This window comes from Dysidea avara, chromosome 6 (assembly GCF_963678975.1).
Source record: "Dysidea avara chromosome 6, odDysAvar1.4, whole genome shotgun sequence".
NCBI classification, from domain to species: domain Eukaryota; kingdom Metazoa; phylum Porifera; class Demospongiae; order Dictyoceratida; family Dysideidae; genus Dysidea; species Dysidea avara.
The window spans coordinates 4,250,731-4,264,630 of NC_089277.1; the positions used below are offsets into that span (position 1 = coordinate 4,250,731).

A 13,900-nucleotide genomic window follows, 5' to 3' on the forward strand; every position below is an offset into this window, starting at 1 on the left:
GAAAACTAATAGAACAAAGCGAAGCGCTTGGAAATATTGAAAGTACCAGCTCTATCAGACTGTCAGGCTACTATTGCTGATACAAGTAACGATATTCACGTACTAACTTCATCACCTTGTCAAAACTCTGGCAACTTCACAGCGAACAACACCAGCTGTCATCGCGTGATTACTGCTTTACGGAGCGCACCCTGTTCAGTTACACTGTCTCACAATTCGTGAAATAACTCCTGATTAACTTACCATAGACTCTCAAAATTTGGCAGAGGCACTGGTGAAGCGTTTCTTTACAGGGCTATGGAAAGATTTTTCGCGATTCGCTGTTGACGGGTGTGATATCATTTGTTCAAAAATGCGGGTTTGCATTTTAACCAGTTTCCACGTTGTTATCGTTAAAAAGGATTCCATAGAGTTGTTCTACAAGGTGAGAAACCATAAAAGCCAAGGAGGCTTAGCGCTAAGTTGTTTCTGAGGTGAGTTATTTTTAAAATCGGCTCGTAAGTTCAGAGTTTAATAGCCACGAAATTAAAGCGGGTTATTTCACGGAACTTATGCTACGCTACAACATTAAAGACTATCATAAGAACCCTATAAATGTAGACTACATGGTTCACAAGCGGAGTTCTCCACCACTCTAAAATAGCTAATTAAGCACGTGGGCTAAATTTTAATAGTGACAAATGGGCATTGTACGGCTTCACATAATTACTTCAGCGCCACCTTAAAATTCAACAGTGTTTAATTCGCTAGCGTTTATTTACGCGACAGGTGTTACCAGCGATAGGATTAGTAGGGCCATAGATAATATTATAGTAATATAATATAATATTGTGAAGCGAGGCTGATTCTGACCCCGTAACCAAGACCAATCAAACCGGTAACGAGGATTGTCCGTACATAAAACTATTAGTTCCTAAGGAAATGACGTCACTGTAAGGGTCTGGGGAAATACGCCAATTTCTCCAGCAACTGGGGTACAATGCGAAAATGATACTCCGCCAGTATTCGCTTACTGCTGAGGACGAATTTCCTGACTTTGACATTGGTTAAGTTAAGTAGCTAGTAATAAGTATATAGTTAGGTAGTATGGTGTACATCTACCAGTTGTATGTGAATGTATTGTTAGATCACTTTTCAATACCAATATAATGATTTCAAAGGAATTCAATTAGACAGCGTACTTACTGTGCTTGTGACGTCAGTTGACTGCCCTTCAATTCGAACAAACGCATTGCGTTGCCAAGGCGATTTATGTGTGAACGTCATTGGCACGCATCAATTGGCTACCGCCGAATCTGGGCGGTAGAAATGAGGTTTAGTATCTGTATTCCAGACTCTTTAATACTTTTTGCGAAGAGGCGGGCGGCTACGATCGGGTATTACATTTCTGTAGAATGAAGGAAATAAGATTAGTAGGGGTTGTAAATGACCATGGATTCCAGAAAACCAAATTCTCTCTGGATGTAAGTTCTCCACTCTTCGTAGCGTGCATTATATAGAACATAATCGGTCTTCAGGTACTGCTGCAAAGAAACCCTGATGAATTTTCACCAGTAACCGTTGAGAGTCTGATGGAATTTCAGTGGTGTTTATTTGTTGATGAAATGAAGAGGGTATATATATATAGCTATAAACCCCGAAACTAATCTCGTACCCAGAAAAAAGTTCCTCCACCCAAATACAAAAGGGAAAAAAAACGGTCTGGGTACGAGACTACAATGTAACACCTATGACCATTACTGTTTACCATGTACAGCTATACAAAGGTGTTGCATGGAATAATGCAGTTGTATTCGATGGAGACGAATTGATTGGAAATGCCGACCAGTTCCTCCAATGGGCAGTGGATAACTATGGCTACAAAGACACCAGGTTAAATAACGTATATACAGCATATTACTGTTGTCAAGAGTTTACTATTAATCCTATTTCTGTTGTGTGGTTTGCAGACCTGGCCTGTTCTACACAGTCGTAGCTCAGGAGGCTTATAAGACCTACATTAATGATAGGAAGCAAGTGAGTTGACATTATGCCAGCGCTAGTTAATGGGTATGTAATTTAACAGTTAATATGCAAGGACTGTCCATATGTTCAAACAATATATTCATGTTTGAAGTTATAGAATTTCAGGTAGTGCCTTTAACCCAGTGGATATTTACAACCTTAGTTATAATAGATCCTAACCTTGCACCTGGTGTTCATATATCTGAAAATTTCTCAAGTTCCATCAAATAGCATGCCATGAAGATGTTTTGTATTTTCAGCTACTCAATGCTCACTACTCTATTACTTTAACGTTCCAGTTAGTCAGATAACTGAAGCCTTCTTTCTATTATCAGTTGCTTATTGAAGTGTTAATCCACCATTGTCTCATATTGATGTATGGTCATAGATCCAAAACAATCTCCTCTAAAATCTTCAATATAATAAAGTGTACCGAATGACAGGGAATTTTGAAGCAAGGAATCGATGAATTTAACGAACCAGATAAATTTGTCTATTGTAACTATTCCAGACCTCTTGCAGCTTGGCTCTTATTTGATAAGTGTTGAGCAGAGGAGATAGGACATGACGTCATGATAATTGCGTGACGTATGCATACTGTACATTTTTCCATAGGGTTGAGTTCTAGTAAACCGTGAAGATTAGCGTTGTATTTATAGTCAGAAATAGTAATTCAATAGTGAAGAAATCATTTTATCTACTAAACCCCGCTAAGCCCCAGCGATATTACGGTGAATTTTGTAATAGAGCGTTATTGTACGCGTATGATATCATGTCCTACCCCCCCTCCCCCTGAGTGTTGAGTGCCTTGTATGTGCACACAAATGGAAGACTTGCCAGTGATGTTCACATAGTAATGTTTAATGTGTTGATAACTTTTACCATGGAAACAGAATGTAAATTAGTAAAAGTGCTATGACAGTAAATTAAATATTTGCTATTTAACACATTTATTGCTATAGATACTGTGCATGGTTTTCTAAAAAACAACACCTGCTATGCTGCTGCCTTCATAGTTCAGACAGACTTTATACTTTGGTTTTGCTAGACTGTGCTGTGAACAATATCATCAATTTTGTTTTGTGGTAAAAGAACCAAGGAGTTACAGTGATATGTGTAATATAGGAAAATGTTATATGTGCCTAACAAGCAAACACTTGTATGGGATTTGCCAACAGTAGTTTGCAAATTATAGACAAGCTCAATTAGGGATCACAGAAATAAAAAGTTGTGAAACAAGGGAGGTTGCCTAGACCTTTTGGACATTTAATTCCTAAGTTCCTAATTTTCCCTTGTACTTATTCGTAGCATAGCTAAATCACTGACTGACTGACTAATTACTGTTAATTGGTGCCTTCTGACAAGTGTATCTCAAAAACAACTAAGAGTGCAGGTTTGATCTTTTCACAATTTGCACCTTGACAGGTGCCATTTGGCATACCGCTATACGTACATCTTACCTTTGTTCTTTCGTGTCTCTTTCCTTTTCACTGACAATGCAAGTCATTGATTTAGAGTAACACTTAATGGCTTCCCTGTGCTGACTATCATGTTTAGCAATGAAAATTGTCCGTATTTTCCACAGTAACTAGATGGGCGCTTCTTTGTTTATTGCACTGTATAACAGGCTGGATAAGAAGTGTAATGGACACTTCACTTTTCAGAGATTGATAATTGGGGTGCATGTTTAGACGCAAAATTAAATTTGTGACATACCGTATAGCTGGTAATTTTCGAAAGGTTTTCATTTTTGGATATTTCGAAGAGGCCCTTCTGTTCGAAAATAAATTCCCATGTCCGTTTGTTCTTCGAAAATAAATTCCCACAAGTGAAAGCGACAATCCTACTTTTGGCGATTTGTTTGTGTATTCCTCGAGTTTTAGCTCAGTATTACTGATGATAATGGGTAAACTGTATCATTACTGTGCCAATAACCAGAATACAGGTGATCCAGAATGGGAATTGATGCCGTCTGCTCTAGAATCTATCTAGCTACGATTGAGCCAATGAATTTATTCCACTTGAGGCTCCCTCAGTCTTCTCTCCAGTGCACAGGGATGGGGATTATTCCATCAGTAAGTCAGTTTTTGGCAAACATTCAAGCATCTTAACATTTTGTGACACGAATTTCCGTTTATTTGAAATCCATCCGGACTTCGAAATATTCACTCTTCGAAATTCAGATTTTGCTTCTTGTGCGAAATTTTCTGTTTCGAAAATAACCCGCTATACGGTATCTGGTGCCATTCTCTCTTTTGATGTCATATGCCCGTATGGATTCACCAGTCAAGAAAATTCCACTAAATAATAATGTTTAAAACTTTTGTAGCAAATTATTGACTTGCACTTTTGGGCTTCGTTACATTTAACCAATACTGCCAAGGTGCCATGAAGGTATTGTGAGGCTGATTCCTGGTCAATACTTTTTGTGCGAAAGTGCAAACCTCCATGATACCTAATTGCAATATTGCCATCATGTATGGCAATGGACATCAACAGCTATACATACCCATTGCATGGGTGGAGGTCTCTTTGTACATATACACTGTAATAGCAAATTTAGTGTCCACTTTGAAGGCTTAATTACTATGTGCCAAACCATATATTTGTATGTAGTACTTGAATCAACATAGTTATTGTACAGAAAAAGGTATTAAAACGTGATAGTAGTTGCTTTTGCACGTTACTGTGCAACCCCCTATTACCGTATGCCAGATTTTTACTGCACCATGAATCTTAAGGGCATGACACAAATTTCTGCGAATGCAGCTATCTACAAAAATACAATCTGCTGAATTTTTATTTCATTTACTAGATACGTGTTGGAAGAAGAGAAGAGTCTTTAAGTGCATGTATACATGGCTACTACATTTATAAAGACATTTTAGACTCCTGTCATTAGTGAGGAACTTATGTGCATTATAGAAGAGTGGGGAATATACACTACATGACAACTCAACAATAGTGGGACACTTACTGTGCACCCTCTCAAGGATATGCAGTTTATTCTTGTTTTATAGTGGCACAATAATACATAGAATTACAGGGCAAGAAGACACGAAAACACAAATATTAAGTGCGTATTTAATTACCACGGCTAGCAACTGTTTGTGAAAATGAAGTCTTAATTCACAGTACAAACCTGCTTAGTGCTATACACAGTAATTCACCTGTCTAACTGCTTATTAACACCAGTGATCAGCAACTAATGATATTATAATCTTGACATGATTGTATCATTTGTATGATGAAGCAGTATGCCTGGTCAGTAACTTTGATTGATTGATTAGTTTGAGGTGTGGTGCAGACTGAAGAGCTGGTTAATAATTTTGTTACTGCCACAGTAACTTCATTATGGCTAGGTGTTGCTCATAACTTTGTTGCTTTAGTAGTAATATAATTGCTCTACACGTGGGTTGTTATATGTTCATTACTGAGCAGTAACTTAATTTCAGTAGCTAGTAATAATATTACTTTTATAGTAATATTATTAAATATTGCATTACTACTGCACTGTATGTATTAGGCTACATTTGTACATATAACTTGAGTACTTGAGTTACATTAGTGGTCATATTTGCAGTACTGATTAGAGTATTGTGTTATAAAAGTAATACATATTCCTTAACACTGGTGACAGGTCCTACCAAAGAACTCTGGTGCCTTACCAGAGGTATTTGTATGCAAGATTGAGATACTCTAAAAGAACTGTTGGTCAGTCCAGTATAACGGACTTCTACCAAATTCTCAATCAAGACACATTATAGTAGTGTGTATGTACATGTGATCAACGAAAAGTATGATAATTATTTATTAGTGGTAGGAATTCATCCCTTAAAAAGTACTGGTGTTAGCAATACGAAGCGTATCTTCAAGTTGACGTCACATCTTGTGATAAAACTAAAACTTTCTTGCCAGTTACTGTTGGGATCACAGGCTTCTTTACAGCATTGTGTTAGATCCTTCCGCTAAAATTATTGAAACATCCTAATAGATCAATCATCTGTATTAAAATATTGTGGTAATCTAGAATGTTGTTACCAGGGACCTGTGTTGATAGCCTACCGTATAGCGGGAAATTTTCGAAAGGTTAAATTTTCGAAAAAGAGTGCTTGATTGAAAATTAGAAAAAATATTTTCGAAACAATGTCTCTTTACCGTAGATAATTAATTCAACGAGGAAGCTAACAGTGGTTGCATTGATCACATACATAGCTAGAATTTGTTGCTTTGATTGTTCAGTATAGCTAGACAAACGCTCAATCTGGCTTTGATAGAATCTCGTCTAGCTATCCTAGGGTCTTCCTTTGTAAGTTGAACCATGTTGTTTGGCGGACTTCGCCTCAGTGGCCTGCGGATCGAGCCATAGCTAAGCACATGGAGTTTTTCAGCCCATATAGATGTTTGCTGATAATTACAGTCTTTCCTAGTAATTTCTGGTTTCTCGAGCTCTTTATATAGGCTTCAAGACTCGTGGTGTCATTCGTGCTCGCTCATATGCGCGTGCGTGTGGTAGCTATAGCTATATGGCTAACTACTTGTGTGTGGCCCAGTGCCTAGCTATAAAACATTAGGCCTATAGCTAACTGATATTAGCAGAAACTATGCATGCGTACACTCGCAAAAATCATTTATATATACCCAGCTATGCTTTCTTTGATTGTCACTTCACAGCCGGGATGTACTATTTTCGAAAAAATATTTTCGAAAACAATGTTCTTTTCGAATTTTTCGAAAATATAACCTTTCGAAAATTTCCCGCTATACGGTATGAATTTGGTAGAGTAAAGCTGAGTATATAGACTATGTGAACACAAAAAGTTAGCTACTTCCTTGAACCTTTTAAAAGATTCAACCATTAAGATGTTGGTAAAGCATGTTACTGATAGTACCTCCATACACCAGTGTAAACATACTGTATATGCATGTAAAATAAGGATGGGGTATGTCTACAGAAATAGTTTTCTGACATGATTTGGATTACAGTAGCAATGAAGTAAGAATGACTAATATACATATAGCAAACAAACTGTATAATAGTATTGATACGAAATTCTCTACATTACCATGCAAAAACAGCTGTACAGAAAAGCAGTGTGGCCATCAAATAAGCAGTGTTAAAATGGTAAAAATGGCAGCCAAGAAATGGATGCAGTAAATAGGTACATGGCTTGTCATTGATTGACATAAGCATCAATGCACCCATTTCTTGGCCACCACCTTTGGTTCTAAAGAACTATTCTATACAGTTTACTTACAGTGCGATCCATTCCACAGCTGGTTTCTTTGTGATTATTCCCAGTTTTGTGGTTGTGCATCTGTATCTGTACTCGTGTCTACCATGTCACATCCGGGATAAAGCAGCGGTTTACCTGTCACCATCGATGTATAACACTTTCTTTATTACTTCTCAACTCGAAGAGTGATTTAACTCGTCTATTATGAAGCTCTGCTTAAATACTAGCACATCTTGCTATGAAACTCATTTTACAAGTTATACTATAAAGTTTATTCTATGAGTGAGTAATGATGCCGTGCCCCCACATAAGTGGCAGTGCCATTGATAGGTTAATGTTATGAACTTGTGTGGCAACTCCAGTGAGCATAAACAAACTACAGAATGCTCATTTTACAACAAACAAACTGATACCACATCAGCAAAAATTAACAACTAGATAGTACCCTATCAATTACGTAAGACTATAATAGCTAGGTGTGGAAAAGGAGTATGTATCACATCTAATTGTCAAAATATTTGCACATATCACATTACAATGTTTACAGGGGATTTATTACTTCTTGCAAAAGCGTATAGCGTGGTATGGCTTCTTACATGTTAACTAACCACGAACATGTATAGTTCACTCCCATTATGGTGGTTGTTTACTGTTATCATTCCTAATTTGGACTATAGAACAACATTCTTTGGTCAACTAAAGAAGCCATGTGACGCTCTACGCTTTTTGAATTTTACCTTCTGTGTTGCAAGAAGTAATAAATCCCCTGTACAGCATCATGGTGGGTTATGTTACAGTTATTTGATATAACCACAATTATAGAACTTTGCATGGGCGAGATCAAAGGGAAAAGTGTACTTTAAATTTCATAAAGTACACTCTGAGCCGGCCAACTGCTTCATCGACCACAAAGAGTGCTTTATTCGTTCAATAAAGCACTCTTTGCGGTGCAATAAAGCACTCTATTGCACCACAAAGAGTGCTTTATTCGTTCAATAAAGCACTCTTTGCGGTGCAATAAAGCACTCTTTGTGGGCAGTAAAGCACAGTTGCTCACGTGCCTTAGTATAGGCTAATAGCCTACAGGGCTCGCGCCAGTTCGACTAATCACCCAAGCCGGTGAAGGCTGATAGCCTCGCCGCGCTGAGTAATCAATCACCCCAGCCAATACGAGTTCCACCACTGGATTGCTTTTATAGACATACCTAAATGCTTCGATGATGGGTGGGAGAAGGTAACGTTGCTGTTACGTTTGTTAATGTAAACAGACAAGTCCTGGAGATATCACGGAAATACTTCACCATGTGACTCACAATAGAATCGATTGTGGGTTGCGAGCAAAACCTGCCAAAAGACGCGATGAACGTCTACTATGCCAAACTATGGTGAAATACGCGTGAGTTACTTTGTTAAACTAGTTTGTGTGCGTTCAGGCTGCTAATAGTTCGTGCAACGCTTGTTAATTACGAGTCCTAGTGTATGGTGAAGCTACACGACTAGAAAGTTCCATAAATCATTTAAAGCTTTGCCGAGTGCTTTATTAGCATCTCGGCCACGCGCCTCGTACTTTATTTTTCATATAGCACGAGCAAGGCTATGCTTTAACATATACTTAAATGCTATTTTGCTTGTATGCTGACCACAAATGTCCTAACTCTCTTCCAAGTCTTTACCCAATCCTGCAGTATAGACCAGTCTTAAATTATGCTGTATAGCCTACTTAAACAGTGCCAACGAAAGCAGACGTCCATGCTATTATCCACATGGTATTCCTTTTGTTTTTCAACTGCACCTGCATAGTATAAGTTGTGGTATTAAACTACAACAATTATGTATGCTTTAGGAAAACAATAGAAATGCTATGTGGATAGCATGATGCCTGCTACCATTGCATTTTTTGTACAGGCTGAGTTTGAAGTATGTCCCTGTAGCTGTGGTACATGTGGAAATTAATAGCAAGAGTTTAATTCAGTGATCTGTTCATTTGATTAAATTAGGATCTTTGCTTCTCACAGAATTTTAGACCTTGTTATGTTTTACCACAAATGTCACTGCAATTCAAAACGGTGTTGTTATTGCAATATTTTGAAATATTACGATACTTTAACTGTGTCACAATGTCGATATGCTCGTGTATTATATTTTGGTTACACAATCATGGAATTTGAAGGTCTGGTTTTGTGCATTTAACAGTGTAGCTTAGTTGTTTACCAGTTTCCTAGACTGTTTAAGCTTGTTATATAACACTGCAGTGGAGCAATAGTCGGTATTGAACAATTAGACTATGGTACGCATAGTATGCTTTGAAGTTTGGTCGTTAATGAGGTATTTAAAATCCAATAGATACTCATGGGTAGGTATCTAAACTGGTTAGATACCCGTGACAAAATTTTTTGTCACATGCATCACGTGTTTAGCTGGATTCCAGTCACAACAGCCATCAGAAATCATCACTAGAGTGTGAACAAAACATTGCTGGATAATAGAGATGATTGTATTCATCTAGGATAGTTAGGTGGCTTAGCAAAAAAAAAAACGTGGACACAACTGACAAAAACACCGATTTTTTTCTGTGAGTTCCTTACCACATTAGGTTAAAAATTTTGATAAGATCCATCTCAGGCATGCATGCTGGGAAGCCACCCAAGGCTCGGAAATATGCCTTTTTGCAATTTTGGCATTTTAAATAGTAATTTTAAACTTTAGAATAGCCTAGAGTATTTCAAGTGACACTAAATTATAAAGGATGTCATTAAGTTATAAATTATGTCATTAAATTTAAATATTTATGAACACGTGTCTATTTTTTGTGTTTTATTCACAATTACTCTATTAGAGCAGTCGGGCAGTCCTGTAACACAAAGATAAGCACATCTCCACTCGGCGTTTTACATTCCCTTGAACCACAATCACCTAAAGCATGCAATAATCCACCAGACCATCATCACAAGTATTCCTAGGCTGTGTTGTGCAGTGCATATGCACTCTCCTCAAGCATGTACATATTTTGACAGATGGAATCTTTAGATTAGCTCACTCTGGAGTGTACAATTTCCAGCGTAGGGGCCCAGATCTAGGAGTGTTTACCCCCTCAGAAATTTAACCATGTACTTGCTTATAGGAGAAGCTAGTAGAGTACATTTCATCAATTGTTTACTTATGATACAACAAGTGTACCATAACAAAAATAAAAACAGCAAGGAAAAGAACTAAGCTCTTCTGAAAACTAATCAGTGCTGCATGGTCAAAATTATATTTGCAGGACTGATTTATTGAATGTGGGAATTTGAAAGAATATTACTGCTAGAACAGTCATCTATAATATGAAGTTCTGCTTCACAGTAATAAAATTACCATGACCACTGTGCTAGTTGAACTCCTCTTTGCATGTGATTTCAGCACAGCTATCTTACCCAATATTGTATGCATACAATTGTGCCAAACATGTCATAGTTGAAATTCTACACTTTTGATTAACTGATCGACGACATAATTATTGCAATTCTGTGTTCTTTACATCCTAACCTAGCATGTCAAAGCTAACTATGTGTAATCTTTGGTTGCTAAGTTTCACGGTAATGGTGAATGTAAACATGCAATACTAAAAGTTATTTTTCACTGCTACAATTTGATCTTAAAATTGCAATACTTCATCAGATTGCATCATATGTCTGAAACATCTTTAAAACTATAGCATTTGATATATACATACCTGCATGTCCAGTCAAGCTCTGGTAGCAAAGCAATTATATTTACATGTACATAGTTAGTCGTTTATACTCTACCATTGCATAATGAAAGCTGTTTGGAAATTCATGAAAAAATCCATGATGACTGCATCCCATGGTTATGCTGTACTTAAACCACACTTTGCTCTCACAAACCCTGGTGAAATCCTATACATTATATCCACTACTACAAATATGCATTTTTAGCATTAATTCAGCTTGAGACTTGAGTATGTGCACACTACAGTATTTACAGTATTTACACTACAGTATTGCATGACTACAGTATTTATTAAGGCTTTGCAGCACAAGTGCTGAAGGTCTGTAGGATACCTTGTCCTACAGCCTGTTTAAAGTTGTTACAGAAAGTGTGTTTGAAAAGTTGGAGAAAGGAGAAAAAATCCTTGACTGGACCTGGGAAGCCTCGAACCTGCAGCCATCCGATTAACGCTTGAACAGGCTGTAGGACCAGAGACCTTCAGCACTTGTGCTGTAAAGCCTTAATAAATAAATAAAATAAAACATTATGTAAGAGATATTCATTTATATACCACAAACTAATTACTGCAAATATTACAGTGTATGTTCATTTCCATAGTGAGCAACTATAGAGAAATTTCTCTATACAGTTTGTGGATCATACAAGCTGTATACGCTGTAAACTATAGGTGACTGGATTTGCGAAAAGTACACACATTTTAAATACCAGCAAACAAAATGATGTAACACTTGACTCCTTATACTGAACTTGCTCTTAGTACCAAAATACAGCCAGATACTGTAGTTACACCCATGGAAAATTTCAGGCTATTATATGCCATGATCAAAAGTTATGAAGCTTCAAAATTCAAAAAATGGGTCGAATTTTGTGTGTCACAGAAAAGGTACCTTTTTGCAGATCCAGTAACAATCAGTATGAATGAAACAATTACTTGTCAGCATTGAATAAAGCTTGTGAGAGTAATATTACTGTTTATCAGCTCTTGGTTTAATCTTCAACCCTGCATAATGTTCTCTTGCATGAAATAGAGCAAAACTAGCACTTATATGGCTTGCCGATTTTGAAAATTCTTCAGCTACATAACTATAAATGCTTTTATGAAAAGGCCCTTTTTAGGATAAGGTGGATCCTATCAAAAAATTAATGTTAAGGTTGTACTAGATATGTGGAGAAAGTTTGGTGCTTTTGTCACTTGTGTCCACATTAGTTTTAAATTTGGCTTTAAGCAACCTAACTAGGAAGCCTACCAGTGAGTTGTTTTAAATCAGGAAGCCGCCATTATTGGCAGTGACCAGAGTTGTATGAGCCATAGTCTAAATTGGTTATCGCCCAAATCTACGGTATCTTCGCTATTTTAGAGACCTGAGGAATGGCACAATAATTACCGAGGGCGAAATACCTCAATTTGTGCGATAACCTACACTTATCAGCCACCCACGCATTTAATTAAAAGTAATATGAAAATCTGTATTTTTGCACTACAACAGTGTAGCTGGGTTGCCCATGACTTTCCTGTCAGTGAATGTAGTATTAGCTGGTATTTTGCTATGAAAATCTAATAGCAGCCCACATATTTAATAACACTTAGGGCGTTTTTAGAAATTGTACCATATCTTGTATCGGTGACTACACAACTAGTTGACACAGATACACTCTTTCAGGTGTATCACACATCACTATTGTTGAAATGACAATGTTCTTCACTCATGTAATTTATTGCGACCCATGCATGCGTGAGTGTGACCCGCACAAGTAGTTGAAACTGTAATCCTTTAATGGGCATGTTTAACTGTGTTATGCATACTTATTGAAACTCTTTATAATCTGTCTCAGTTTTGAAATTGCTTTAATATATGTAACCCACTGAGCGAAAACCCCACCTGTTTGCATAATTGTATGATTATCATGTAATGGTAAAATATGATATTCGTTCTTCAAATTGTATTATAAGTGGGTTATTGTTAATTAATGAAAATAATAGCCCAGGAGATGTTGACCTTTTTATTTGTAAAGTGTCAAGACCTAATTTAGGTTTCCAAAATCATTCTGATTACAAGTATAAGAAGGAGTCTGCAACACAATACAAAGCTACTACCAAGAGTTCATACTCACAATATATTTGTATTATGAACTGTTGCTGCAACAATGCATGTGTGTTTTAATATCAAACAGTTCAGTAGTGCTGTTTATGTGCTAAAGTGACACAGGCATCCCCTAAATTTCCATCTTTAAAAATTATCATTGAGACATCTTACACAATGAAAAGTACCTATACAGAATAATGTTGGTCTATCTAACATTCTAACATCAAATATAGCATTAAAAACAAGAAAAAAGTCTTTCAGGCAACCGGATATAATTTTTTTTAATTGCTGAAACTTGAGTTTTTGGGTGTCAAATATACACGTAGCATAAGCATTTTAAATAATTCTAAATATCTCAAGTACAGTGTTAATACAGAAATGATATGGTTTCGTTGCATAAAGAAGACGATGACCAGCCTGAATGAAGATAAAAGGAAAGACAAGTGAAGTAGGCACACACCCATTGGAATCCCAAAAGGCACATTGTCATTTTGGCATAAAATGGTGGCTATATGTTGCTTCATTTGGGCTCTAAGAAGACTGGCAAACCCTGTAATTTCACAATAGGACAAGATCACATCCATTAATGATCTTGGTTGACTAATAACAATGATAGCATAGTGAAAATAAGGAATTGTGACCACTCCCCGTGGTAGGCAAGAAGCTGACTCGAGATACTCTAATGCAACAGTTGTGTGTGATATATCAGAGCAGTTACATGTATATAACTATGTTATATAACAAACTAGGTAGTATATTTAATGTAAAAGTGAAGTAGGGATCCAAGTGATAACAAGTAGTGAAACAAGAGATGAATTATTGTATTACAGCATAGTTCGGTGGAAA

General features: G+C 36.8%; 2 protein-coding genes across 2 annotated transcripts in view; one reads left to right on the top strand and one right to left on the bottom strand.

Annotated features, from left to right (window-relative positions):
- LOC136257439 (E3 ubiquitin-protein ligase XIAP-like) overlaps positions 1-13,900 on the bottom strand; it is a 43,626-nt gene that overhangs the window by 20,086 nt on the left and 9,640 nt on the right. The gene's annotated exons all lie outside the window — the stretch shown is intronic.
- The window catches only part of LOC136257440 (peptidyl-prolyl cis-trans isomerase 7-like), a 25,897-nt gene continuing 11,997 nt past the window's right edge, over positions 1-13,900 (top strand). Inside the window, exons 1-4 of the mRNA XM_066050650.1 lie at positions 1-1,463; positions 1,518-1,613; positions 1,757-1,872; positions 1,950-2,016. Of these exons, the coding sequence (XP_065906722.1) occupies positions 1,395-1,463; positions 1,518-1,613; positions 1,757-1,872; positions 1,950-2,016 (348 nt within the window). The 5' untranslated portion in view covers positions 1-1,394. The remainder of the gene's footprint in view (positions 1,464-1,517; positions 1,614-1,756; positions 1,873-1,949; positions 2,017-13,900) is intronic.